Consider the following 27873-nt stretch of genomic DNA (forward strand, 5'->3'; position numbering starts at 1 on the left):
ATGGGTACTTCCCCATGGACGTTCCTGATCCTGGGATGTTTTCTCACAGGTAATATACCTCACTCCTCTAAGCCTCTCCACCCCTACTCCTTTGTAAATCCTTATTTAAGCTTGCTTTCTTTGTGCCCACAATAACAAATGCCAAACGGTTGCCAGCTGGCTGCAGGCTGGATTTTTCTGCCCTTCCCTTCGGTAGGCTAAGACAAGAACTACCGAGAAGACGGTACTTCTGCTAGCCTGCGCCGGCCACTTTGGCACCCCTACAGCTGCTATAACCTCCTGCCTGGCTCGTCTGCCTGCGCAGGGAAAGTGAGCCTGCCCACCTCCAGTTGTCCCAGCCTGCCCCACTGGGGTTCCTCCAGCAGCGTGGTGCAGGCAGGGCTGCCTGTGTGGGCTCCCTGTGTCCTCCCACTCCGCACCACTGAACCGCACTTGCCGGGGCTGCCTGCGGAGCCTCCCAACATCTGCAGAGCGAATGGTGCCGGGAGGGGAGGGCAGGGTTTGCCACAGGGTGCCAAATATAGAAAGGGCCTGTAGACTGAGATAACACGTGCAGGAGCGAGAAACTGTTTTCAAAGACAGTCTGGATTCCTGCTGCCGGTTTATTGCGGAGAGCCCACTTTCACGCCGTGGGCCTAAATGCCTGTTTGTCATGGACTACCCTGTCTGTTTTGTACGGGTCATTTGATAGACTGAAACAGTAAATCTGTTTCCCTGGTGAATTCCCCGTTTTTTTCTGTGGGGCTTAGGGTGTGGATCCTCTCATTTTCCTTCTGGGAGTTGGACCTACACCAGCCCACCTACAAACTACCTAGGCTTGCAAATCTGAGCCTCTAACTGTAGATTGCATCTGAAAATCAGTGCCACCTACAACATCTAGTTCAGTGAATTACAGTTTTATTTGGCTGTAAATCTTCTGTACATTTTGGCTAGAAGTAGACCTGATGCACAAATTTTGGATCCAAGCCCCTGCTCTGGCCCTTTGCAGAAATTGAAGCCAGATGTAAAATGCAGGTGTTGGTCTTGGGAAGGGGTTTCTAACTTTCAGTTGCGAGCTTACTCGAGGTCCGACAGAACTGCTGGTTTCCTGACCATTGCTGTAGGGACCTGTACGATGGCTGTGACCCAGCAGCCGGGGTGTGGGATTCACTGGTCTGCAGCAGAGCAGTGCCCACATTTGGGGCTGGGAAGCTGAGGTGTGGATTGGAGCCATCTCTAACTTCACCTCTGTCTTTCACCTCTTGATTTGACAAACAGAAGTCAGCAAGCAAACACTTAGCATTTCAAAGGGAAGCCTTTTGCAGTCCATTGGGCCAAGCTCTGGCTTTTAACAAGGGCAAATTTCCTGGGACATCAGCACATCTGAAATGGTCAGAAAAACAGCTGCTGCGGATCCGCTTTGCTTTCTTTCGCATCCCCGCGCTGAGGCTGTTCTGTGCGTTCATATGCTATTCGCATCTTTTTGCAGGACCATTCCTAACATTTTGCCAGCTTCCTCTGCCGACTATTGTTCCCAATGGGAATGAAATGGTGGTACAGCTGAATTCCAATTTCACGCTCAAATGCTCTGGAGACAGCGAAGTGAGCTGGCAGTACCCAGTGACTGAGGGAAGCCACAGGATAGACATTAGACATGAAGAAAACAACAGTGGCCTCTTCGTGACGGTGCTGGAAGTAGGAAATGCCTCAGCTGCTCATACGGGCTTGTATGTTTGCTATTATAACCACACTCAAGTGGAGGATGGGGAAGTGGAAGGGAAGGACATCTACATCTATGTGCCTGGTAAGTGGGGCATGCCACAGCCGTACCCGGAGGTTTGAATGGGAAGGCTGAACCAGGGATGTTCAGAAGCAGCATATTGCTGGTGGCAATTTGCTGTCAGAGAAAGATAAATGATCCCAGGGCCATTTCCTAACGTGTAAATCGGGACCAGCCCCTGTGTGTCTATGGATATGTTCCTCTTTCTTTCTATTGGTTTTCACCTTTTTGGCAAGAGTTTTAGTTCTCAAGAAGAGGGATGAATTCACAACTCCAGAGCTGAGGTCTTCTGACCACCAAGGGCTGGATAGTAGACCTTGGTGGCTAGGGTAAGCAGCAGCTCAGCTTTGGGAGCATGTCCAGCCTCCAGGTTTGCCTGGCCCTTGCGTGGGGATTAACACCAATGCTGGCCTTTTCAGGGGTGACTTGGGTGGATGTTTTGGGACATGTACTGACAAAACCAGTGCCATGTCTGGCGCTAAAGCAGTCGCCAGATGAGGAAGGACGTGTCTCGTTCTTAACCTGAATCAGGCTTGAACTGACAACTGGAAAAATCTCATGTGTGCAGAGGTCCTGGGAAGTGTAAACCAACGGAGATGTCTTGGTGGGGGTGGCTGTCACAAGGGAGGGTGAAACGAGAAGTGTTACTGCTGGCCAGTCTGACACAAGATTAAAAATATGGTGCTGCCATGCAGTGCCCTGTAATTTTCAAAGCAAACACAGCCTTCCCAGGCTCTGTGCCGCCTTTCTCTTTAGTGGTGGAAAACCTGTTAGACCCAGAAGAAATGGCATCCCTTCTTTTTGGGAGTACCTATCCCCAGCTTTGCCCTCCCACCCCCTTGTTCTGACTGGCAATGTGTTTAAAGGCTTGCCACGCTATCCGTGGGATGAAGATCTTTATTATCGTAGCTGAGATAGGCAGCAGAGGCTGAGCCACAACTGACTGCCTTTGTAAAGCCCTGTCTGGATGTTTCCTCGGCGTTGGCTGGCATTCAGGGGATGAGTGGCACAACTGCAGGGCCAGGAAAGATCAAGCTAGTAGATTTGCAGTGAATATTTTGAAGAGGAAAAGAAAGAGAGAAGAGATTGCAAATCATCCTGCAAAACTGCAGCATGTTGTGAAGGAGATGATGTCTGAAACTGCAGGGAAGACAGCGGAAGGGGAAAAAGTCAGGAAGCACTAACAGGACTTGTTTTAAAGGCAATTTTGCACTGGCATTAAGTTTTTGCAGTTCACAATGTGTGATTCGAGGACAGTGATTCTTCCAAGACTTTTTGTCCATTTCCCACAACAAACATAAAGCATTTGCATTCTTTCTCGAAGCGAAAAGATGCTTCAGCAGAGGCTGCAGGCTTTGGCATATGTGTCTGGATTTCCAAACAGCTCTAACCAAATGACCAGAAGATTTTGTTGGTGTTAAGCAGTCTTGTAACTCACTCAGTGAAGGAATATAAAGGCAAGAAATGGAAGATTTCTTCAAGAGGGCTTTTTGGTTTGGTTTTTAAATGCCTCTAGACATCAGCCTACCAGATTTGCAGGGCAGAGACACCCTGTAATTTTTTCCACTCACTAACCATCAAGATGTCATAAATGCAGAAACATATCCTTTTCTCCAAATTATAATGTTTCTGTTTCCACTATAAACTTTGTCTTTACATTTGTTTTTCCTGCAATGAATTAGGAGGGCAATGGGTGGCAGCAACCCACTTTAGACGAGGAGGATTACGCTGAGACTTCACACAATATCCTATTTTCACTAACAGCACACAGAAAACCAAACTAGGTGAATCCCACTTCTGTTTTAAATTACAGTGGGAAAATGAATACATGGAGTTGGCAGTGTGTTTGGGACAGAGCGTTGTGTTTGGAATATAGCTACAAAGAGCCTGCCAGTGCAGCAGAAAGTCTATTGTTGGAGGGATTTGGATCGCTATTTATTAAATTTTATTATAAAGCTTCACACAGAAGCTTGAGGCTAGCAGGGATTATTTGTTTATTCCAAATGGCCAAACGGAGATAATTTGAGGGCTGTGCTTTTTAAGTTGGATATGTTATGCAATTATGTTTTAAACTCAGACTTTGGATTGGCCGGGTAGGAAAGCTGGCATGTATTTTGTTGGCTTTAAAAGAAATAAAACTACCAGGTGTTTGTTTGCTTTTTTCTGGTTGAATACCATATTTTGAAAACCACATGCTGTGACCATAATTAGCTATGCCTCATAACTATAATGTTGGACATGTTAGAAATGCATGAAGATAAGTACCTTGTACTATTTTTGATGAAATGTGGCTTTAATGGTGTTCAACATAAACAACATGAAACTAATTTCTACTTTTTGACATTGAAAGTGTTTGGATTTTTTCTTCTTTTTATTCCCTCTCCCCCCCCCCCCCCCCCCCCGCTTATGTAATGGTTAGGGGACAGCTGCTATTACCAAAGGAAAAAAAATCTAACTGAAGAAGATGAGTGATTTGTGCCAATAAAAGGCAGGATCTTTAATAAATTTTTGTGTGCAGTGGATGTTGCACTTAAGTGCAAAATCCTGTGTTATAAAAATAGGATGTTTAATTCCAAATTCTTCCCTAGGCTCTTTGCTGTACATATATCTTGATAGAGTTGTCTACAATAAAGTGAATTAATCTTTACTTTAGTCCCCAGCAACTGCATTAATGTTTTCACACCCAGTAGTGGTTTTCATGCTTTTTGTGACTTAATATCCTTTTGCCTTCACTGTAGGAATATCTCAGAAGCAGGTCTAAGGGGAATAATAAAGCTTAGTGGTTTTTTTTTTGAGGTATCTTGTATTTTTCATTCTGCATCCTGAATTGTCACAAAGGAGCCCAAGCCCTTTCCTGTTCAGTGCTTAGGTCAAATGCCTCGCTACGTGTCACATCAAAAAGCAAAAATGAGATGCTGCATGCAATTACCATGCCCTACCTCTGAAAAAGTGGAGTAACGAACTGTACTAGTTTCAGTTACGATCTGTAAGTGGTCATTGATAACTAGTTCTTGTACATGAACTTACTACAAACAAGATAGTGTTTAATTACCTCTTGTTTTTTACAGACCCAGACATGCCTTTTGTTCCTTCTATACCAGAAGACCAGTTCATCCTGGTAGAAGAAGGTGATCCCACCGTTATCCCTTGTCGGACAAGCGACCCAAATGCTCAAGTGATTTTAACTAACAGTTTAGACAAGGCTGTCTATGCTTTCTATGACAGCAAACAAGGTTTCATAGGGAATTTCCCTGCGGGCTCATATACATGCAAAACAATGGTTAAAGGTGTGGAGTTCAAGTCCGATGAGTTCCTCATCTATATTTTAAGAGGTATTTATTTTTGTTCTTTTTAAAAAAAAAAGAAAAGAAGTAATAACGTTCAGCCCAGTTCTTTCCTCACACTATAGGAACCATGTTACCACCAGCATCACAGGGCTATATCAGATACTTCCCTGATGATGGTGGTCCTGTGGCAGTATTGCTAGTTATCTAGTTGCTAGTTTACTCAGCAGTTATGTACAATTTTGATGAGAATAAACTGTCCTTAACTTTACCTCCTTTCCCAAATGGTTGCAGGAAAAGTCTTCTGTAATCCATATATTTTCATACTGTTTGCTGAAACGTAACTTAAAAGACTGGTGTTTCCCAGTGGCTTCAAATCGTAGGACCTCGGGTAGCCTGAAAAACAGCATGATTCAAATATATTGAAAACAAGGTTTTTACTGGCCAGCAAGATTCTCAAAGACAGTCACTGATTAGCAAAATGGGAAATTGCTTTTCCACCGAGTGCCTTTTCACAGGAGCATTTGAGATAGGAACTTCTAATTGACATTTTAAACATAGATCATTCTTTGTGGGATTGAACTCAATGCCTGTACACTTCATGCTTTAAATACACAAAGTTTGTATCAGTATAAGTCAGTAGTACTTTCACTGAATTTCCCAGGTGATTCCTCAGTAGAGGAAGTGAAATGGAAATCTCCCCCTGCAATTGCACCATGTGAAAACTGAATACTGTTTTAAACTAAATCTGCTCTCTCTCTCTCTCTCTCCTTTCTCTTAGCTACTTCACAGCTGCCAGTTGAAATTGAAGCTCTTAAAACTGTCTACAAAACGGGTGAGACCATCGTAGTAACTTGTGTGGTCTTTGACAATGAGGTGGTTAATTTACAGTGGAATTATCCTGGGAAAGTGGTAAATATCTCTCTTTTTATTTCATTTTATTTTTTTGTCTGAATGTTTGTAGTTACTTATTGGGGAAGAAGGTAGGGTTGTAAAATATTCTTCTCTTCTCTGAATGAGGACAGCTGAGGAGAGAAAACAAAGTAATTTCTTTTACTTTTAGGTTACCACAAAAGAAAGTCAGTCCCAAAACTTTGAGTTTGCTGCTAGTAAATATGCAAAGCATGAGAGGAAGGTGAGGTGTGACTAGAGTCCATCCTCTGAGGGAGGAATGCTGTCTCTCTGGTCTTGTGATGGTTCAAAAAAAGAAACGTGGAAATAGAGAGGTCTAGGAATGTGTCAGACGTCTGCATAGAGCTCTGCTGCTGGAGGTCTGAACCTCTAAAATGGCTCTCTTAAACCCTGGATTCTGGGTCATAATAGAGGACAATGAAGAATCAAGTTCATAGACTTAATTGTTCCTTATTATGCAGGTGTTAATTAAAATGACTCTTACAGTCAGTGTAATTATTCACTAATGAGAACTGCTTAGAAAGAAAATCTTAAAACTTTTGGAGAACCTCAGAAATTTTCAAACTGGCTTAACATTCTTCTGCAGTGGAAATTTTTATTAGGTGAAACTTGGTTAGAGACAGTTCCAGTCAAAGGAGAATTTCAGAGTATCCCATGTAAAAATCTGGTCACTGAAGGCATGGAGTAGTTGAAGTGACTATCTAATTGTGACCCCAAATCCCACCTTTTATTTAAGTAAGTTAAGAGCCCAAGAGGAAAAATTATTTGACAAGGTTTTGTTCTATTTTCCAAGTTACAGATTATAACCTTTGCTATATGCCACCTTTCAAAACTATTCCCAGCACATATTTTGTTCCAGCCTGTCATGATAACATGATCTGCCATTCTCACCATCCTTTTACTTGCAGCACTCTTCTCCTTGCAAATAAATGGTTCTTGTTTTGAGAGCAGGCAGAACACAGCATCTGGAAACTGGTTACTTTTTGTCTGGTGGAGGGGATGAAGATTCACCCTATTTCATGGGAACTGAACAAATAAAATTCAAAATAACCCCTCACAGCTTTTATGTCTGAGGAGAAGGTAGTGCGTAAGCAGTAAAACACTCTTTCAGGCTGCTCACCCAAATTTTGAATGGTATTTTGTTTTGAGTGAACAAAATATGAGCTTTCAACCTCCTCACCCTTCTGTGCCTGCCCCCAAAAGGGTGTATTTTTATAGACACACCTTTTGTGCCTGTGGCTGAAAAATACATCCCTGACCGAGTAAACAAGTCTTCTGCCATACAGGGTTTAAGATGATCGCTCTCACTCCAGTGGCATTATATATCCTCAATGGTGTGCTTTCAGCTCAGTTACTTAAGTAAGGTTTTTTTTCCTTCTCCAAACTGCAGAAAGAAAAAGGTCTGATAAAACTCGATGATATCAAAGTCCCATCACAGAAGCTGGTTTACACCTTGACCATTCCTGAGGCATCAGTGAAAGACACAGGGGATTATGAATGTACTGCTCGGCATGCAACCAAGGAGGTTAAGGAAAATAAGAAAGTGGTCATTACAGTTCATGGTATAGTCTGATTTTAGTGTCCAAAAATTATTAACATGTTGGAAAACACTATTTTCGAAAAATGCTGCACAGCATTGTTTACACAAGGCTTTTTCATTGACAGACAAAGGGTTCGTTCGCCTGGAGCCTCAGTTCAGCCCTCTGGAAGCTGTCAATCTACATGAAGTCAAAAATTTTATTGTCGGTGTGCAGGCATACCCAGCTCCAAAAATGTACTGGTTGAAGAATAATGTGACTCTGATTGAAAATCTTACTGAAATCGTTACCAGTTCAAATAGAGTCCAGGAAACAAGGTAAAACTATTCTTCTGACCCTTACTTTGCCATGTTGACTTGAGTTTCTCCCCCAGAAACCTGGGCACTGCTCCTGCTCTCTCTTTCCGCCACAGTTTGTTACTTCTTCCTCAGTGGCATTTAAAAATAAGTTCTTTGTTTTCTACTCTAATCTGCCTCTTCTTATTCCCTTCATAACATCAACCTCTCCAAACCATAGAAATCTTGGTTTCTGAGTGCTAAGCCTCTTCAGTCCCTCCAACGTGTCCCACGCCAATAATTTCTAGCTATTTCCAATAATATCAGGGGCTTTGTCAGATCCCTGCAAAATATAACTATGCCCACTTGTTTCTCAGTTGTATTTTGGTAGTTGTTTACCATTTGAGTAATGATTTTAGTGTAAAGACATGCTAGAAATGCCAAATGTCACTACATTATAATCTCCATATATCCAGATTGCATATTGCACCAAAGTGATTTTTTTTAAATGCCTGCCCTAAAAATACAAGCAAAACCTCTCATTTCTACAGGTTTCAGAGTATATTAAAATTGATCCGGGCCAAGGAAGAAGACAGTGGATACTATACTTTGGTTGCTGAAAATGAAGATGAGAGTAAAAGATATACCTTCTCCTTGCTAATACAAGGTAAGGACCCCCAAAGCCTTGCCCACCAGGACTGATGGCACACAGCAAAGACTTATTCCACTTACACATCGGATTCCCTGGAATATTGAGATAAGAAAGGCGTGAACTGGGGTGTCCAGAGGAGTGCGTGCGTGCCGAGTCCTTTGAGCTCTTGTACTCTCATCCTGGCTTTCACTTCGACTCTGGCCTTGAGCCAAAAAGAAACTTTATCCTCCCGCTTAAGTTATTCCAGCTGACAGCGGGGACGATAGCTCATTTAGTATGACATGAGGACGTGGCATAACCGCAGCACTTCCCTTTCGTGGCTCTAGCCTAGGATCCGCTCTGTTCTACAGGAGTTAAGGACCTCCTGGACGAGTCCGGGTCTCTAGCTGTCGCCAGGCTGTTGGCCAAACAATACCTGTCCTGGTTTATTTGAAATTTCAGGCTGTGTTTGTAGACCCTGATGAGTATTTTAAGAAACTCCTGTCTCCTTCTCAGTTCCAGCCCTGATCTTAGACCTCGTGGATGATCACCACGGCTCTGCGGGGGGGCAGACGGTGAGGTGCTTGGCAGAGGGGACCCCGCTTCCTGATGTGGAATGGCTGATTTGCAAGGACATTAAAAAGTAAGAAAAGCGTGTGCTTTGTTATCTAAAATATGGCTTATTGTGTCCTTGATTAGCTTAACATTATTAGTTACTGCACCATGTTTTCCTCATCAAGGACCAGTATGCTATACATGATATTTTTCTTTTTAGAGGCATGTTGCTTATATTTCAAGAGAGGTTGTCAGTGCCCTTCCTATTGCATCCTGTAGGAGAAAACACAATGCATCGATTCAGGAGGTTTCTCTCATAAAAGCTTTGTGTTCAATAAGCAAACTCAGCAGATTTCACAGTCCCAGTTGGAGTAAGGATCTCAAGGAGTAGCTGTTCCTCCCACCAGGGAGTTCTTATCATTTCACAGATAGCTCCATCTGCCTCACGAACACTCTTCCGTGCTTCTAAATTTTCGCTCGTAATTATTTCCCCCCTAATTAAAATTTTCATCTTCAAAGTATTTTAGACACGTGGAGTAATTACTCCCATTTTTGCTAGTTCTAGACTGGCTCCTTCTGTGGCTGCTGGGAGGCAGGGTTTTCCCTGGGAGGTTATCCACCAGGGAGAGGAGACCATGCATGGAATCGTCCTGGTGGGACGATTGTCCTCCTAGCCCTGCCCCAGGGAGCCTTGTACAGCACTAAGGATTCAGGGAGAAACAGAGATCCGTCGAGTACAATACGTCTATGGGATACACAGCGACACCAAGGTCTACCTATACCAGACCTGCTGGGCTGCATTGTCAGACCTTCAAAGTGGAAGCAGTAACGGCGATCATGAGGCAAATTATTCTGAGGAAAGAAAGATGTAGGCTTTTCTCAGAGGTGGTCTTAATCACTTCTGGTCTTGAAAATGGTCATTGTCAGAAGAAATAGGGAAAGGTGGTTGCTATTCTGTTCATTCTTCTTTATCCATACACCTGCCCAATTCCTGTCCCCCCCGTTATTCCTCTCTGCAGGTGCAGCAATGACACTTCATGGACTCTTTTGACTAACAATATCTCTGATATACACATGGAAGCCCACCTGGATGAGAAAAACATGGTGGAAAGCCAGGTGACCTTCCAGAAGGTAGAGGAAACCCTGGCTGTGCGATGTGTGGCAAGGAATGACCTTGGTGCTGTTACTCGGGAACTGAAGCTTGTGGCTCCCAGTGAGTTTGCTTTGTCCTTCTGTGAAATTACAGCAGCCAGTTTAACCCCTCTCTAACACACCCCAGTTCAGTCTTAAGAGATAAAAATATTAATTGCTGCAGACAAAACCAAATGAAAATGGATTTTTTTCCACCCTGGGACATCTGAGGATGAGGCATTCTACAGGTCTTTATGGTGCATCTGTTTTCAGCTTATTATGTGGTTCCATGATTCATTTAATCGTTTTATGGCCACTGGCTATGGAATGTTCTTCTAGACAATCTCTGCATTCGGTTTTGAAACAGGAAGGCAGAGCAGTTCTGGGCTTGGAAAGGCTTTACCGTCACCAGCCCCAGGAACTAATCCTGCCACATCTGCAGGACACGGGAACTGCGATGGTAGGGGAGGTGGGTGTCTTATACGTGTGTCATGTTCCTTGTGGCTCAGGAGGAAAATATGGTCTGTCTTTTTTACTCCACAGCCTTGAGATCAGAACTAACGGTGGCTGCTGCAGTCTTAGTGCTGTTAGTGATTGTGATAATTTCACTGATTGTCTTGGTCATCATATGGAAACAGGTAATGTAGAAAAATATTTCAGTTTGGATGCTGAGCCCTGCTGGGTTTTGATCTGCTCTGAAGTCAGGCACAGGACTAATGGTTGGTTTTGCATTCAATGTGCTTTGCAGAAGCCGAGGTATGAGATAAGATGGAGAGTCATTGAGTCTATCAGCCCTGATGGCCACGAATACATTTATGTGGACCCAATGCAACTGCCTTATGACTCCAGATGGGAGTTTCCTCGAGACGGGTTAGTGCTTGGTAAGTTTCCTCTGAGGGACTAATCCCATCCTTCTCTGGGGAGAAGGATGATTAAGGACAACTCTGAGGTCTCTGCTACTGGGATTTGCAATGTAACTCATGGCCGCGAAGTCCAGACCCTCTCTGTACCTGTCTGTTCTCCTCAGCTCTCCTACCACATCCTCTTCTTCCCCTACAGTGGTGTCAGCCTTGAGCTCCTTGTGTTAGTGTCTCCTGCGCTTCCGTTCCATCTCTCCTCTGTATGCCCTGCATGCAGTGCCCACCCCAGATGGCTAAGACGGCCTGTCCCAATGTTAAATTTCCTCTTCAACACTCATTTCTGCTAGGGCACCCTCAAGAAGCGCATTAGCATTTTTTACTTGCACGACATTTATACACTTATGTGTAGAGGCCAAGGGAAATCTGCAAGTAGTTATCTAGTTTTACTATTTTTTCAAGCATTAATCCATGATGTGCATATATCAGTGCTGAGTAACTGCATAACTTATTTTTGTGGCTACTGTCCTTCTTCCTTCCCCTTCTGCTTTCTTGCTTTGCTATCCCTGCATTGGAGTTTGTATATATTTCAGTTAGTAATTACTTCTTCAGGGCTGGCCCAATCTGTCATTTATATCAATTGAAAGTGTAATAATTATAGACAATTTTAATGTTCTATCCAGAGAATGCTTTAAATCCACAAGGCATCCCTCTCTTGGAGGTATCTGTGCACCAAGTTGTATGCACAAAATGCAGGAGAACGAAACTAAAGGTGTCTTTTGTTTGGTATATTTTCAGCAGCACACCCCCGTAGTGTAGTTCTCCTTCCCCCATCACAGAGAAAGAATTTATGTTAATTCTTGAAAGAAGCAGCACAAAAAATTCTGGTTCAGGAATGATATCCTTTAATTAAATTCATGTTGCTAATTGAAAACTAGAGGAGGGTGGATATTTAATGGAATTATTTTATTACGACCCAGACTTTAATTATATGCCTAAATGGGATTTGTCAGATCTGAGTTGTTAACAGACCACCACTGTGACTTTGTCTCCCTCTGACTCATGAGCACCAGCCTACTTCAATGCCTTCCTGTTGACAAGTATATTCAGGATAGTCAGTGCTTTAAAAACTAATGTTATATGTCCTTTTAGCGATCTGGATTGCATAAGCATTCTGTTGACATGGTTAACATTTACCCACTGGCAGTTTTGCCATGTGAAATGCTTGCTGGTGGGGACCTCTTTCATTTCTGCAGCTGATAATTCTGGTTTGTGCGGGTTTTCTCTTATCAAAGAGGGAGATGGCAGCATAGCAATTACACCTTTAGCTCAGGGAGGCTCTGAAGCAGGGTACAAAACTGTTTTGGCTCAGTTAGATAAGCATTTCCCATCCTAGCTGTGTAAGCCAGCTGGCATTTATTTGTTTTTCTAGCTAGTAGTGCCTGGAGTGCAGTGCTGCATTAAATGCCAACTCTGAACGTTGGCTGGATGGAGCATCAATTGATAAATTTGTGTCACACTGCAAATTTGCCTTTGCTATCACCCCTCCACAATGTACATAGGGTGCTGCTGTTCAAAGCGCTCAGCAGCCAGCACAAGACTAGGAGATGTGTAACAGAACGAGAAACGCGATAACGCAGTGAGCTGTTTGAATGCCACTGCCTTCTCCTGGTTCTGCTGAGAAGTGGCGAGGTCCCAGCAGGACCTGGACCTCCTCCTTCGGCTGAGGTGGCAGAGGGCAGGGCCTTTTGAGGAGCGGGGTCTGAGTGCTGATCTTTCTCCGGATCTTGGGGTGGCTGTAGAGAGGTGGCAGAATTGCTCCCATCGCTTACCAGCACGCCACCCATTTGTCCTGGTGGCCTTAATGAAACGAACTGCTGGTCTGACAGAGAATCAGACCTATCCCCCTTTGCGAAAGGCAAGTTAATATTCAGGTTACACAACATTTAGGGATGTAGTACCTAACTTCTCACGAGCCTAGAAACTGGATGTAGATTATAAAGCTTGTCACTTGTTTGCTTTTGATATAGACAAAGAGAGTTATGGTTGAATTTGGGCTGATTGTCCCAGTTCAATTTCAGCCAAAGAAGCATCCAGTTGAGAAGCTTGTGTCTGCAACAAATTCACAGACTTCACCTTTGTATTTGTGTCCCCCCCAAGCAGAAAAACAGCACCTCTCTGACAGGCTCAGCAGATAAGCTCTGTGGATGGGTAACAGAGGTTGAAACTGCTCTCACTCCCAGGTGCTGTTCCTCTGCTAGTTTGAGGAGCCTCGAGCTGCTGCTGTGTCTGCACAGACCCTCTGTGGTGGAGAAGCAGTGCTGCTCCTCCGGCGGGCAGATGGCAGCGGTGCCTTTATACTAAGAAAAGTAAACACACGCTATAATTTTGGGCTCCACTAAAGGCCTCAACATCAAGAACGCGATGGCATTACAGATGCCTCCAGCTCTTAAGCAGTCAGCTCCCACCTGGCTCCAAATTTCAAGTGTAAAACACGTGGGGCTTGGGCTACGTCTGTGGAGAGGGGTGAAAAAGGGAAACAGCAGTGATTGCTCCCCGCCACTCCGGAAGCGCTCTCACTGTCTCCACATGCACCCGGGCTCAGCAGAGGTGATGGAGAGGGAGATGTGCACCTCGTGCTCAGCAGACAATATGGTTCAGGGAGGAATTGGCTTGTGAAGACAAGAAGATCAAGGAGCATCAGCAAACGCCATCACTTTCTGAAGGGCTGCATCCTGCCATGTGGCTCCCAGACCTTCGGTCTGAAAAGTTTCAGGGGCCAAATTTCAGACTCAGGTTGTTTGAATTAGTCTGAAATTTAGTGGGAAGCTTTCTCACATCCTGACTGGGAAGAATAACCTTTGGAGCACACGACTCTTGAAAATAAATCGCATCGGTTTTGTGTGCATGACAAACTACACAGTCATAGTCTTGGAGAGGTTCCTCAGTGGTAACTCAGCTAAGCATACTTATAACTGTTTCTTGTGCTTGTTAACGGTGCAGAGAGCGTTTGCCTGGAAATTTTCTTTTAAAGCATGTATACAATAAAAGTGGGGGCTGTAGCTGGAGGATAACAGAAACATATGGCATTGCATGCCAGATAACACCTTCAGAGGCATAAAAGGAGGCAAGTTCAAACTGCAAACGAACGTCTAAGACAAAATGCCGTCTATCTCTATAGTAAAAGTAACTGCTTATCTTTCCTGTGCTGGAAGTTAAAAAGTAACATAAAATAAAATACAGAGCTTGTCAGGAATATGAAAATGTCCTGGCATCTGGAGCTCATATACGGGTTTGTTCACTGGGTAAGCATTGCCTTAATGAACATGCTTTTCAATACGGAACCTATGAAATATAGTACATTGGAGTCTGTTCGTGCAGTTCATATTTCTCTAAAATCTCACTCAATCTGTACAAAACTCTTCTGCACACTGTATCCATATCAGGATACAGGACAGATAATCCAAAATTTTTGTTGAAATTGATTTGCGGGAAGAGTAAAGTGTGTATAAACATTAGCCATTTCATTACAGCATTTGGAAATTTGCAATAAAATTTATTCAAGCATATGAAACACAGTTGTACATTAAACTTCAGAGAAGCTTCCCCTCATATGTGATCAACATGTATTTCAGCTTCTTGCAGATCACTGATGGTCGTGCCTGTCTATTTCTAAATGTGCTGTTGATGTACTTCAGTCTGTCTTACTGCTACATGTATCCAGCATCGATATAACAGCCTGAAACTACAGCTAAGGAGTTAAATTCAGATTTTTAAGTAAAGGGCACAAGTGTAGTATAGTCAGGTGCTGACTGAGGTGGAGAAGTCAACTTCATCATAGGAGAATCAGTGTTTAGAAAGGATAAAGTGAGGGTGGCAGGGCAGAGTGGGAGATGAATTTGAACGAGTTGAGTCGTTCCTCACAGTCCCTTTCCTACAAGCTCCCACATGCAGATGTGTTCCTGGTGTTTGCGTGCTTGTTTTTATTTAAGAATTGTACTTAATGACAGCATTTCTTTAAAATATATTTGACTCTTCTGCTTAACAACCACAGTAATGATAATAATACTAGTGGTCTGGCTAAGTGAGTGTGCTCTTTCCACACAAGAATCACAACCCGCAGAGGAGTGGCAGTGGGAAATGAGGTGAATTGCTGTTACTTTCTGAAATAAGTAATGCTCTCCCTTGTGTTCAGGTCGAATCCTTGGTTCTGGTGCATTTGGAAAAGTAGTTGAAGGGACTGCATATGGATTGAGTCGCTCTCAACCGGTGATGAAAGTAGCTGTGAAAATGCTGAAACGTAAGTTGTCGGGGTTCCATTTCCCAAGCTAGGTAGGGTTATTTAAGCATTGCTTGTGCATAAATAGATTCTCCGTATCTGAAGTTGAAAACGAACTGTGGAATGACTGAAACTTAAAGTTATACTTTAGATTGCTTCATGGCATTTCAATCCTGGAAGTATCCAGGCTTCTGAAAACATCCAAAGTTTGGTTTTAGCTGTAGCAGCCACAATAAATCAGAAAAGATAAAATAACCATGAGTGTTTGTGAACAAATGAAAGCAATACAACAAAGGAGAAATAGGCAGGTCTTATGCGAGAATTTTAAGTTCCCTGAAGATTTCCTGGTTCATGAGAGCTGAGAACTTGATGCAGTGGTTCTGGAGGAACCATGAGGAGCTTTCTTGGGTGGAAACTAGCAGCTTGTAAAGTGCCTCTGTGCCACCCGGGCAATCCACTGTATCCCTGGAGAGGAACAAACAGACCGGGTCAGCTATTGAGCTGCATCAAATGAGTCTTTTATTAGTGATTTGTGACTCCTCTCCAAGTGTTAAGAAAGCCCCTTGTCATGTACAGGACACAGGCTTCTTCAGGAAACCATGGTAGCAATGCTCTGATGAGGCAAGCAAGGAGAAATCGTTTGTTACTGTGAAAAGGGCAATTGCTCTCACTGAGTGGCTGGTGTGTTTTTTCAACAGCTACAGCTAGATCCAGTGAAAAACAGGCGCTCATGTCTGAACTGAAGATAATGACACATCTCGGCCCACACCTGAATATTGTGAATCTGCTTGGAGCTTGTACAAAATCAGGTGAGTTTAGCTGACAAAATGGAGGTTTGCTGTGGAGCTGTTGTCCACTGTTTAACAAGCAGACAAATTTCAAGTAAAAGATTTAATAATAAATATAAACAAATAGAAGGCTTCACAGACCTACTTGATATTTGGTAGTAGTTGCAGTCATAACTTAGTAAATAAAAATTTATTAACCCACAATAGTTTTAATGTTTTATATTCTATTTTCTACTATTTTTGGAGTTTTTTTTTTTTTTTTTGAAAGACTCCACTCATCAATGCATTATTTTGCTTTATTTTGTCAGGTCCTATTTACATCATCACTGAATACTGCTTTTATGGTGATCTGGTGAACTATCTGCATAAGAACAGGGACAATTTCCTGAGCCGACACCCAGAGAAGCCAAAGAAAGACTTGGATATCTTTGGGATGAACCCAGCTGATGAAAGCACAAGAAGGTGGGAAAAAGGGAAAAAAAAAAAAAAAAAGACCTGCAACTCAAGGAAATGTCATTACTAACCCTTACTCCATTCCTCTCATTCATTGGTTTAGAGCCCTCCCTAATTCTTCTCATTAGACTTTCATTCAGGTTTCATATATCTGGGAAGGTTTCAGCACTTTTTGTTCAGTCTCCCTGACATGTGTCCTAGATCCATGTTTCCCCTGTGTAGAGATGTCTGCAGTCCCAGGACCACCGTGGGTTCTCCATAGACATCCTGAGGTCCCAAAGAACATTCCTTTTAATGAAACACGGCCCAGTGTTCCTCTTTTCTGTAAAAACATCCTTTTGCCTCTACCCACCCAAGTTTTAAAAGTAAAGCACAACTACCAGGTTTCCTTGTTTCCCTACTTGGGGCATTTCTACTGTCTAAAAATCCTTCCCTTCAAACAACCTGACAGAGTTTGTTCTCTAAACTCAAGTACTCTCCTTTATCTACCAATGGCTTAGCCAGCCTCAATAGTTTCCTTATGGTTAGTGCTCATCTCATAGCTTTTTCCAGATGATGGTGGAGGAAGCTTGTCATCATATACTCAGCAATAGAGCAACGTCATAAAGTTAGCCAGGATTTAGAAGGTGAACAGAGATTCCTTTAAAAAATCACTCAGGCAAATAGATCAACTGACTTGGTAGCTGAGTACAGCAAGGACTATTCATCTGAGCATGGGTTTGCTTAGCAGGACTGGATTTGTTGCAGACTGTCTGGCTGAATAAATTACATCTATCATTTGAACTACCTTGAACTAAAAGTCCTAGGTAGTAACACTTTAATTCAGTGGGATTTTGGGAAGTTAGACAATATACGTTTACATACCTGACTATTGACAAAAGGATAAGTTTGAAGCACTTGTGTTTGACTACAGTGATACATGGTAATATGTACTAATATGTGATAGATAACACATGGTTATGTTGTAATACATGATCTTTATGTATTCCCTATCAAGAAGACAGCTCTTATATTTCACAGCAATACAACTGTATACTGTAGGAGAACTGTTAGGTCTACAGGATGCTGTGGCAGCGAAGTCACCTGGGCAATACCAGCTGATATACCTGTTTTTTTTTCCAATTTCAGTTATGTGATATTATCATTTGAAAACACTGGAGAATACATGGACATGAAACAAGCTGATACAACTCAGTACGTGCCAATGCTGGAAAGGAAGGAGGGATCTAAATACTCTGATATTCAGAGATCTGTGTACGATCGGCCTGCTTCATATAAGAAGAAATCTATGTCAGGTAATGTAGAATTGTCCCTTCTGCATATATTATGAATACAAATAATTCTTGCATAAATGCATATCTTATTTTTGCCCTCTACATGGATGTAAACTACTCAGCTGTGTTCTGCAAGCATGTGAGTATAAGCTATAAGGTAAAAGCTTATGCTTGTGTTCTTCATTATGCTCTGGGGATAGGATTGTGTACTGCTGGAGCAGAAGGGGTCCAGTTGTGTATTTGCTTTCGTGCTGAAGCTCTGAGTGGCTGTGCTCTGCAACGGGGCTGTAGGAACTCTTTGGAGGCAGGGATTTTATCAGTCTTGTAGTCTGCAAGATTTTGAGCAATAGCAATGAACAATAATAATAGTAAATTTATATTGCTCTGTTTCCACTTACATTTCACATTAACTGACACTTAACAAATGCAGAACACTCCCAAATACTTTCCTGGATTATGTAATCAAGATAATGAATGCATCCCATTCCCTGGTCCTGTTCTCAGAAACCGAATATGTTTTGCTTTAAAAATAGGCACCGTCACTTCTGCTTGTAGGCCTCAGAAACTGAGCCATATCCCGTCCCAGATTTACATGGCAGACTAATGTACTCATACTGTGCTCTAGGACAGTTGGGGTAAATGAATCACTGAATTTTGACTGTTTTTTTGCTGACATCTTTCATAAAAAAAAAAAAAGAACTGTCGCCATAGAATTCCTGACCCTTTTTGCTGGTATTGGCTTAGTCCCAGTGAATACTTGCTGGGAAACATAACAGAGTTCAGCAAAAGCAAACAGATAAGAATGTACGTGCATGCACAGAAACCTAATGAAGGCACCACCTCTAAATAAATGTTTTTGTACCACACACTGAGTATTGTAAACAACCTGTAAAACACTTCAGTGGGCCTTTTTAATGTCACCTTTTCCTGCAGTTCTCTGGGGAAAAAAACACAGACAGGATTAAAAACAAAACCTATATTTGATACTGGATGTTTCTAAGAATGCAGTATGTGTTAGTGACTGATGCAGACATTAAAAGTGGTTAGTTATTATGAAAAGACTGTTTTGGTCATGATATTCTGTTAAAGTCATCAGCTCAGAATCATGACAGGTAGGGGGAAACGGTTGTTGCTTTCACATTCCACAGCACAAATACGTTTTTCTCTCTTTTTCAATAGAATCAGAAGTCAAAAACCTTCTTTCAGATGACAGTTCAGAGGGCCTCAGCCTACTGGATTTGCTGAGCTTCACCTACCAGGTTGCACGGGGAATGGAATTCTTGGCTTCTAAAAATGTAAGTAAATAAAAAAGTCAGTAAAATATAAGAAAGTGTAGAAACATCTTCATTTCCAACTATGGGTTTCAGTTTAGATTCTGAAAACATGACACAATATAATACACTTTTTGGGGTTGTAGATAGCTTTCTCACTTACCTCGCAACTGACATCACCGTGGTTGGAAAAATCAAAGCAGCAGTCCTCTTCTCCCATTGCAGCCTGTAACATGCATGGAGGCAGCGTGCCAGAGATGGTGGTGGATCTAATCAGGGTCCGGATGGCGGGTCCACACAGCCACAGGCCAGCATGGTCAGCATAGACATATCATTAGGACGTGACGGGTAAAAGTGGAAAGGGTGGCATCTCTTTTGTCTTCTCCCCACTGCAGTACGTCTGCATGAGCCCTCGCTGGTTCTGAGGACTGGTGCCTCCCTGCCCCTGCTAGCGGGGCAATACAGGTGTCTTGTTAAGACCGTGCCCAGAAAGTCAACAGATCTTTTTCAGGGATCTTTGCAAGGGAAATGGCCCTAGTGGAATTAGCACGTCCTTGAACAACTTAATTTCTCTCCATACAGTGTGTGCACCGTGACTTGGCAGCTCGTAATGTCCTCCTGGCTCAAGGAAAAATCGTGAAGATCTGTGACTTTGGACTGGCTAGAGACATCATGCATGATTCCAACTACGTCTCCAAGGGCAGCGTATGTACTTCTTAATCTCCTGAGCTCTGCTTTAACTGAAATGTGAAGTGTCAGTTTTAAATGCTGTTTAATGTTCTTGCCATTCAGTGTTGGTTGCACTAATTGACCATTGGGATGAACGCTCCTGAGAACAATTTTTCTTCAGTTCATTAATTCCTGTAATTTTCCTAATTCTGCTTTAAAGCTGAAGAGTGCTTGGCCACGCTTAGTACTTCACAGGCTTACATTTTAACTGGCAAGTTTTGTGACTGGATAAATTATAAAGGAACTGTCACTGTGATACGTAGAGTAGTGATACATCAGTCAAGGATGTATCAGACCTAGATCGGCAGTGCCAGCTTTTATATCATACCTCAACCAGCCTGGTCATTTGCTAGTAATAAAATGAATACAGTTATGGCTTAATTAGTTTTTGTGGGGAGCAAATAGTAGCATTCCTTATAATCCTGGTACCTCTGTGTTATATGGCATTAAAAATAAACACTAGCCAGGTTAACACAACTTTTCTTGTTAAGGGAGAAGTTAAGCCTGACTATCAAACAACAGTTGTAATGGGAATAATTTCCTTAATGACTAATCTGTGTGATTTGGGGTTTCTTTCTTTTTGCTACAGACTTTCCTCCCAGTAAAATGGATGGCACCTGAAAGCATTTTTGACAATCTGTACACAACATTAAGTGATGTCTGGTCTTATGGCATTCTGCTGTGGGAAATATTTTCTCTTGGTATGTACTGTGAACACTTTCTTATGTGCAGTGATTAAGCTTTTTCAGTTCAAGCTGTTCTACATAAAGTATTTCAAATTCTACAGTAAAAATATATGTGTGAAATCAACTGTTAGTTATTCTTCTATATGAGGGTTTGGATTCCAAAGTTAGGTGTGAAGTAAAACGTCCATACTCTCCCAAAGTTCTCCTTAGATTTTTTTTCCCCAAGATACCTTTTTTCTGCTAGAAAACTGAAAGCACGGAGTGAAAAGCTTTTGGAAAAGCTTTCCTGGAAAAGTATTGGTGTGCTGGCCCAGGATGTATTTTCAGGCTAATATGAGATGGAACATGCTTCCCCCTTGCAATGGAGAGCCTGGGGCTGCAGCCCAGCCTAGGGCTGGTTTGAAACAGTCTCTTCATACACATTTCAAAAGATCCCGTCTTAGTCCCATTACAGAATGAAAACAAATATCAATCTTCTGGGACGCTGATTTCTTATTTCCAGGTCAGCACTGTTCACACAGTTGGTTTATGGCAGTGTAAAGTGGTTATGACAATGTATAGCAGTTACAGACAATGTAGAGTTCCCAGCTGGGAACAGCCTGGCTCTTTCCTCAGCCTGATTAATTAGCCTCCCGGGCGGGTGGCTGACCTGCTTCAGTAAGTGTGCATTGCTCAGGTTTACTCTGAGCAGAATTAATCATGCCTGTATGGTATCTACTACTGCCCCACAGCAACCCCAAGCCTAATGTTATTTTCTAGAATAAGTTTTCATATAGCTACTTCTCAGAAAACAGCAATTGCGCCACTATTTACGGTATTGATTACTGTAATCTCTGGACATCATAGGATCCTGTAAATATTCATTCACCAGCATCCCTGGGAGGCATGGGAGTGCTGTTGGATAGCTCGGGAACTGAGGCACAGCTAAGCCTGTGCTTCACTGCTCTACCTGTAAGGAAGGTTCTGAAGCCCAGTTTTAGGTGAAAATCCTGCTTTTAAAAGGGCTGAGGTTTCTGGTGTAAATATTATAGTATGCCTTCTCTGCCTGAGAAAGATGATGTTTCCCAGAAAGCAAACCATATCCTCAGCAGTGTTTATTAAGAAAGTCAACTTTGACATCTTGCTGCAACACTGACTTCAGCTTGAATGATCCTTTTACACATCAGCGATGCCTGTATGCTGTGGCCCCAAATGATCGCTTAACTGTGTCAGCTCAGGGGCCAAGTCCAAACTTTTCGACATCCCATGCACCCAACATGTTAGCTCTTGTCTAAAGCTAGCCGCTCAGGTGGGAAGATTTGGGTATGGAGGGGACAGGCTCGCAGTAAGTCTTTGCCCTTACACCCAGGATGAGGCGATTAACTCAGGCCACGTCACTCTCAGCTGTTGTGCAGGGGCCAAAGGCAGTAAAACCAGACAGAGCAAGTGACTTGCCTAAGGTTGCACAGAAAGTCAGTGGCAGAGCAGAGTCATGACTTCAGATCTGCCAAATGGAGGCTGATGACCTGATCCAGGTATCATCCAACCTCTGTGCCCAGTCAATACATTCTATAAACACTGTAAAGGGATTTTTTTTCTAAGTAGTGCCTACTTCAATCTTTCCTAGCCAGCATTTCACAACAGGGCTTAATGTGGACAAGACAATAGCTCTGGTGTGAAACATTGGCTAGGAAAGATTCATTCTGATGGCATGTCAAATTATAGCGTTACCACTTTTTGACAGGAACAGCAAGACAGTATTTGAGAACTCTGCATGGATAGTCAAGTATAGAGTAGTATTTTTTCTTCTCTTTTACCTGCAGGTGGCACACCATATCCTGGCATGATGGTCGATTCTACTTTCTACAATAAGATCAAGAGTGGATACCGAATGGCCAAACCTGATCACGCTACCAATGAAGTGTATGTGTGCCTTTGGCTTTTCCACACCTAGCCAGTCTCCACACAATTTTGGCTTTAGTTTCTGTTTGGTTACTCATTTTCCTTTACCAGTTGGTTAAATTGGTTTCCATCTTATCTGCAGGTATGAGATCATGGTGAAGTGCTGGAACAGTGAACCAGAGAAAAGACCTTCTTTTTACCATTTGAGTGAAATTGTGGAGAGCTTGTTGCCTGGAGAGTACAAAAAGGTTTGCTCTTTGAAATTTTCTCTGTGTTTTCTATATACTTCTTTAGAGGGAATTGTAAGGGTTGTTCCAGCTGTCAAAGCCATGAGCACTGACTGGCATGTCCCAACCTACGTGAATTTCGTGATTCGGACAGGGTCACTGCATGTTCGGTTTCTGCAGGCAAGCTTTCTGAGAGAAGCACTTCCGCAGTATTAGCTGGGAAGCAGAACTCTCCATTTCTAATGAAAACCTACCAACTCAATTTTTCTACTGGAGAACGGGTTTTATATGTTCTCATGGATTTTCTAGGCAGTGAGAGAATTCTAGAAAAGGGACTACTTGTCCCATATATATAATCTCCCTATCTCCCTCTTTGGACCCTGACACCAGCAAGTTTTCCCCTCATACTTCTGATACCTCTGGACAAGCTCTGCCTGCCCCATCATTCAGCATTTCATTTTCCCACCCACCTTCACTCCCTTCCCCCTCTCCCTACCCCTCTTTCACATCTGTTTTTCTGCTCTGTGCTACCACACTCACTCCTGCATCATCTAAAATTTACATGTCACTTCTCCCTTCAAATAATAATTTGAAGATGCTGGGCTTCTCTATCCAGTGTTGCTGGCTCTTAGGGCAGAGTATTTGCTGGGTTCATGAATCACAGCTACCCATCTGAAGAAAGGCAGCTGTAGTGAATAGCATCTAATGAGGGGTTTGAAATGAATATTTTCAGAGCTATGAAAAGATTCACCTGGACTTCCTGAAAAGTGATCACCCAGCTGTCACACGCATGAGAGGGGACTGTGACAATGCTTACATTGGTGTCACCTACAAGAACGAAGACAAATTAAAGGACAGGGAGAGCGGATTTGATGAGCAGAGGCTGAGTGCCGACAGCGGGTACATCATCCCCCTGCCTGACATTGACCCTGTTTCTGAAGATGAGCTTGGCAAAAGGAACAGGCACAGGTAGGTGCGGTTTACAGACCATGTAGCCCATAGTCACCATTCAGGATCATGTCTGGCAATGTGCATTAACACTTTTTAGCAGTCTACTCTGCAAATGGTTTCCTTAACTCTGTTGAAACTACTTTTTTGGCCTGTAAATATGGTAGTATGACTGGCCACAGTGTTTTCAGTGGGAAAAAACTAATTTTGCCTCTTTCGTGACTGCCAGGGGAAGGGGACTGCTGGTAGGGTGCTCCTCTGTGTCACTGGGACTCCCTTGCTAGCTTGGACAAGTCCCAGTGGCTGTCTGGTGGCTCTGTGGGCACGTTTTGCAACATATCTTGCCCCTACAGCTCAATGCCTTGGAGCTGCATATTAGATCTCAAGGCATTGATTTGTTCTGTGTGAGACCAGCTCCAAATTTGGGAGTTGTTTTTAATATCTTCCATAGTATTGTTTTCACAGCAGGGTATCCAGGACCTTTTACTGCTCCCTTGTCAGTTTGCATGACCGATTCCACTACAGCACAACAGTATAACCCTTACTGTAAATGCCGGGGGGTTAATTCAACACTTAATTCACAGTATATAAAATTAGTAACCTAGAAACCTCTTTTTTGATATTTTTGCGCTATTTTCAAGAGGAGGGGGAATGAAGTCTCTAAGAAGCACTATCCAGGTTAAGATTTATTATGTCTCTCTGCTATTCTTATCTTATTGTCTGTTATTATTATCTTATCACCTGACCTCCCTAGATTTACCTAAGGGACCTATTGTCATGGCAGTGTCATAAAGCTATTTCTGTAACAAGTCTCTGGCAGAAAGTGCTTGGAGGAACATATAAACAACCTGCTCCTTTGAATTCCAAGGCAGTTCATTACTTCTGAGATACAAGTTGTGTCATGTCCTAAGAAACAGGTGGTCAGAGCCACCTAAGATTGCGCTGTGGGTCAGAAAGCATGCGGGGAGGTGGTGTTCGGTTCTGCTAGAGACTGGAGTACTTACACAGCTGCATTGGCCTCTTATTTTATCTCTGAGATGTTTGCCTCTTCCAGTTCCCAGACATCTGAAGAAAGTGCCATTGAAACTGGTTCCAGTAGCTCTACTTTTATCAAGAGAGAGGACGAGACCATTGAGGACATTGACATGATGGACGACATTGGGATCGACTCCTCAGACCTGGTGGAGGACAGCTTCCTGTAACCCCATGGACACCTTCCAGCTCTGCACACGGGGAAGCCTACCGTGTCATCTACAGACTTCTGCTCCACAGAGAAAACCACTTTATTGCAATGTCAAGGATGTGAAGAGGAGGTGGGTTTGTACAGAGAAACTCCCAGCGATGGGCAGAGGAATCAGCCCGAGTATGAATGAAAGAGACATGTTGAAGATGGATTTTTTTAGTGTTGCTTCTTGCAGTACTTCAGTAGCATCTCAGTGTTGTTTGCCGTTTGAACTGGTAGGAGGATGAAGGAAAAGGCCACAAACAGACCAGTTTTGTGTTTCAAGGGCATTCATATGACTTTGATGGATCGAATTTCCACTGCAGCAATACTTCACCATTGTAATTATGTAAATAACTGTCTACTCAAGGATCTTTTGAGGTGCACATTGAACATATGCCATGGATTTTAGAAGAGATTGTTCATGATTTTTGTGTTCTTCCTCCCTCAATCTCAGTGTCAGCTGCTGTTGAACTATCATGTGAATTGAAGAACATGCAAAAACCACTTTTGGACCAAAAAGGTCTAAAACCACAAGGGACTGACCGGTACTACAAAACGTGTTACTTTTTACCATTAATACAAGTAAAGGGGAATAATAATAATAATAATTAAAAACCAGTCTATAATAGGTGTTAGAAACCTAGTAAGTCTTTATTAACTATAGAAGATAGCTGTTTTCAAGATAATACTACTACTGTTTTCAGTAACACTAAATGTATATTTTATAATTCATTGTCCTTCAGTAAAAGCACAGTCTCAAGAAACTTTCTTAGGTACAAGGACAAAATTTATGACCTGAAAATTTTTATGAAACAATTCTTTTATTTGGCTGTACGCAGTATGGTAACTGCTCTGGTTAGCTAAAAATGCTTTAACACGGAGAAATAATTAAGACTTAGCTTTCTATCATGAGCTGAGTAGTTTTTCTAATCAGATATACTAGAAGCAATTATTGTCCTCTGATAAAGTGAGGTTCTAAAAATTTAATTTAAAGAAACATTTAATTTATGCCAGATTTCCAAGATACTCAAGAATGGAAGATTATGATAAACCACCAGCAACACACCATTATTAATGTTTCATGGGTACTCAAAAGAAATCTCATCCTGGGGTTAGCTGTGAAGAATCCATTTGATATTTGAACTGCTCAAGGAACAAAGACATCTCTCCCAGGCTGGAACTCCAGATTAAATAAGCAGAAATAATTCTGCAGCAAATATGCTTGTCTTCTTAGTTTTCAGGTTTAAACAGGAACAGAAAATTCTGTCTATTTGCAGACTCTAACAACAAATGGTAATTTCTTCCCAGAGTGTTTTTCAGAAGAAGGTGCATGAAAATGAACCTGCTCTCAGCCTGCAATAGTTGTTTTTTGACACCACTTACATGAACAAAGTATTATGATTACTGCTATCATTGTACAATGTGTTATTGAGATATGATGCTTTGGAAGACTTACATGTGAAAAAAGGTACATCACTGCGAAGGGCCCCATCCTTTCTGGTGCTCAACTTTCAAACTTAACCTTAATTCAGTGCGATGAGCGCCTCGCAGGACGTGCTCAGCCTCTGGCATGACACAACCAATGCAAATGCAGTGCAAACTCATCCCTGTGTTGCAGTATTTTTCCTAGGAAGTGTGAAAGATGGACCAGCAGTGACCGACAGAACATGCTGCCATATTAAACTGCAGTTTAACTTGAAATGGCCCTAAGAAAAGCTACACAAGTCCCCTTGACTTCACTTGTTGTGGACAGTTGTGAATCAAATGAAAGCAAATGGAATATTGCCAGTGTTACAGGCAAATAATTCTGGGTCTGGGTTTCAAAATGTCACCTGGCTGAGGCCACGTACAAGCATACTGCAGATGTGAAAACAGGACCTGAAGCGAGGATGGAGGATGGACCTCAACCGTGATGGAGGCTGACAATCAGAAGGAACCGTGAGTGATGGCGCACCCTCCATTTCTCGCAGTCAACAGATCAAGACCGCGTGTCTTCCTCGGAGCCGTGCTTTAGCCAAACACATGTCACTGAGCTCTGTACAGGGACAACTGTGAAACATAAAGACTTTCAATATAGCCAGGACAGATGAGACGATGTAAAGTCTCCCTCCAGCTATGAACTATGAACTGAGGAAACACAAATTGTTTATTGGATATCCCAGATATCTGAATGGCCACCTGAGACCACATGTGCCTTAATTTGCACGTGTAGTCATTACAACTACACATTCAAATTAGGCGAGCAATTTCACCTGCATTTTTGCACATGGCCTAGTGTTCTTCAGGGTTTGAAAATCAGCCCCAGCATGTTTTATTATACCAGTTACTGGAATCTAAGGACACTTTCATGCGTTCTCCCCTTCCCCTCACCAGTTTCATTCTGTATCTCACAGCACATCTCGGGGCTAGATCCAAATGGTGGACGTGAACCAGAACTGGCTCACTTTCCGATGCATGGTAATGATGATTCTCCATCCTGTCATGAGTATCATGTAGATGAAGCTGCATCCGTGGAAGGGGTCTAGCCAAACCCAGCTCACTGCAGGCTTGGAATCAGATAAGCTGGCCTGGAAACTGGAATGAGAAGCAAAGGAAGAGAGGGGATTTACTAGAGAGGGAGAAGTGTGAGAGGATGATTTGTTTAGTTTTACAATATTATCAGTATTACAGACTTTTTCTTTTATGGCTTAATTTTTGAGAAGCCACTGGAAGAGATCTTCCCAAACCTTTTGCTACCGTAATTGTATAACGACAATCAGCGTTAGCCTACGAAACACTGCTTTTGATTTGGAATGGCCAACCAATTCCTTACAGCGTGGTCTGCAACTTGTACAAAATGGTCCTATTACATGATGAAGGACGTGAGATATGGTGATGTTATACATCAATATGTATATAAGTATTTTTATATAGACTTCTAGAATACTGCCAAAACATTTATGACAGCTATATCACTGCCTTTGTTTATATTTTTTTTACTGTGATATATTCCACAGGCACGTTAACTGTTGCACTTTGAATGTCCAAAAGTTATATTTTAGAATAATAAAAAAGGAAGTGTTTCCAAAATGGTGGCTGTTGTGAAATGTTTGAAGAAGGACAAACTGGCCTAAGTGATGGTAGGCACAAAATGTATTTCAAAAATGCCCCTGTTGATATTTTGTCTTTGA

At 42.4% G+C, this 27873-nt stretch overlaps 1 protein-coding gene across 1 annotated transcript; it reads left to right on the plus strand.

The window, feature by feature from the left end:
- Positions 1-27873, plus strand: PDGFRA (platelet derived growth factor receptor alpha). Its single transcript, XM_059817616.1, has 22 exons — positions 1-49; positions 1469-1783; positions 4828-5091; positions 5825-5955; positions 7346-7517; positions 7621-7810; positions 8320-8435; positions 8916-9042; positions 9974-10167; positions 10629-10723; positions 10834-10966; positions 15138-15242; positions 15920-16030; positions 16318-16471; positions 17591-17757; positions 18916-19031; positions 19590-19712; positions 20326-20437; positions 22225-22324; positions 22446-22551; positions 23264-23499; positions 24533-27873. Exons 1-22 carry the CDS (start codon positions 1-3, stop codon positions 24678-24680), a joined length of 3264 nt encoding a protein of 1087 aa, XP_059673599.1. The 3' UTR covers positions 24681-27873.

Source organism: Gavia stellata, chromosome 5 (assembly GCF_030936135.1).
Source record: "Gavia stellata isolate bGavSte3 chromosome 5, bGavSte3.hap2, whole genome shotgun sequence".
NCBI classification, from domain to species: Eukaryota; Metazoa; Chordata; class Aves; order Gaviiformes; family Gaviidae; genus Gavia; species Gavia stellata.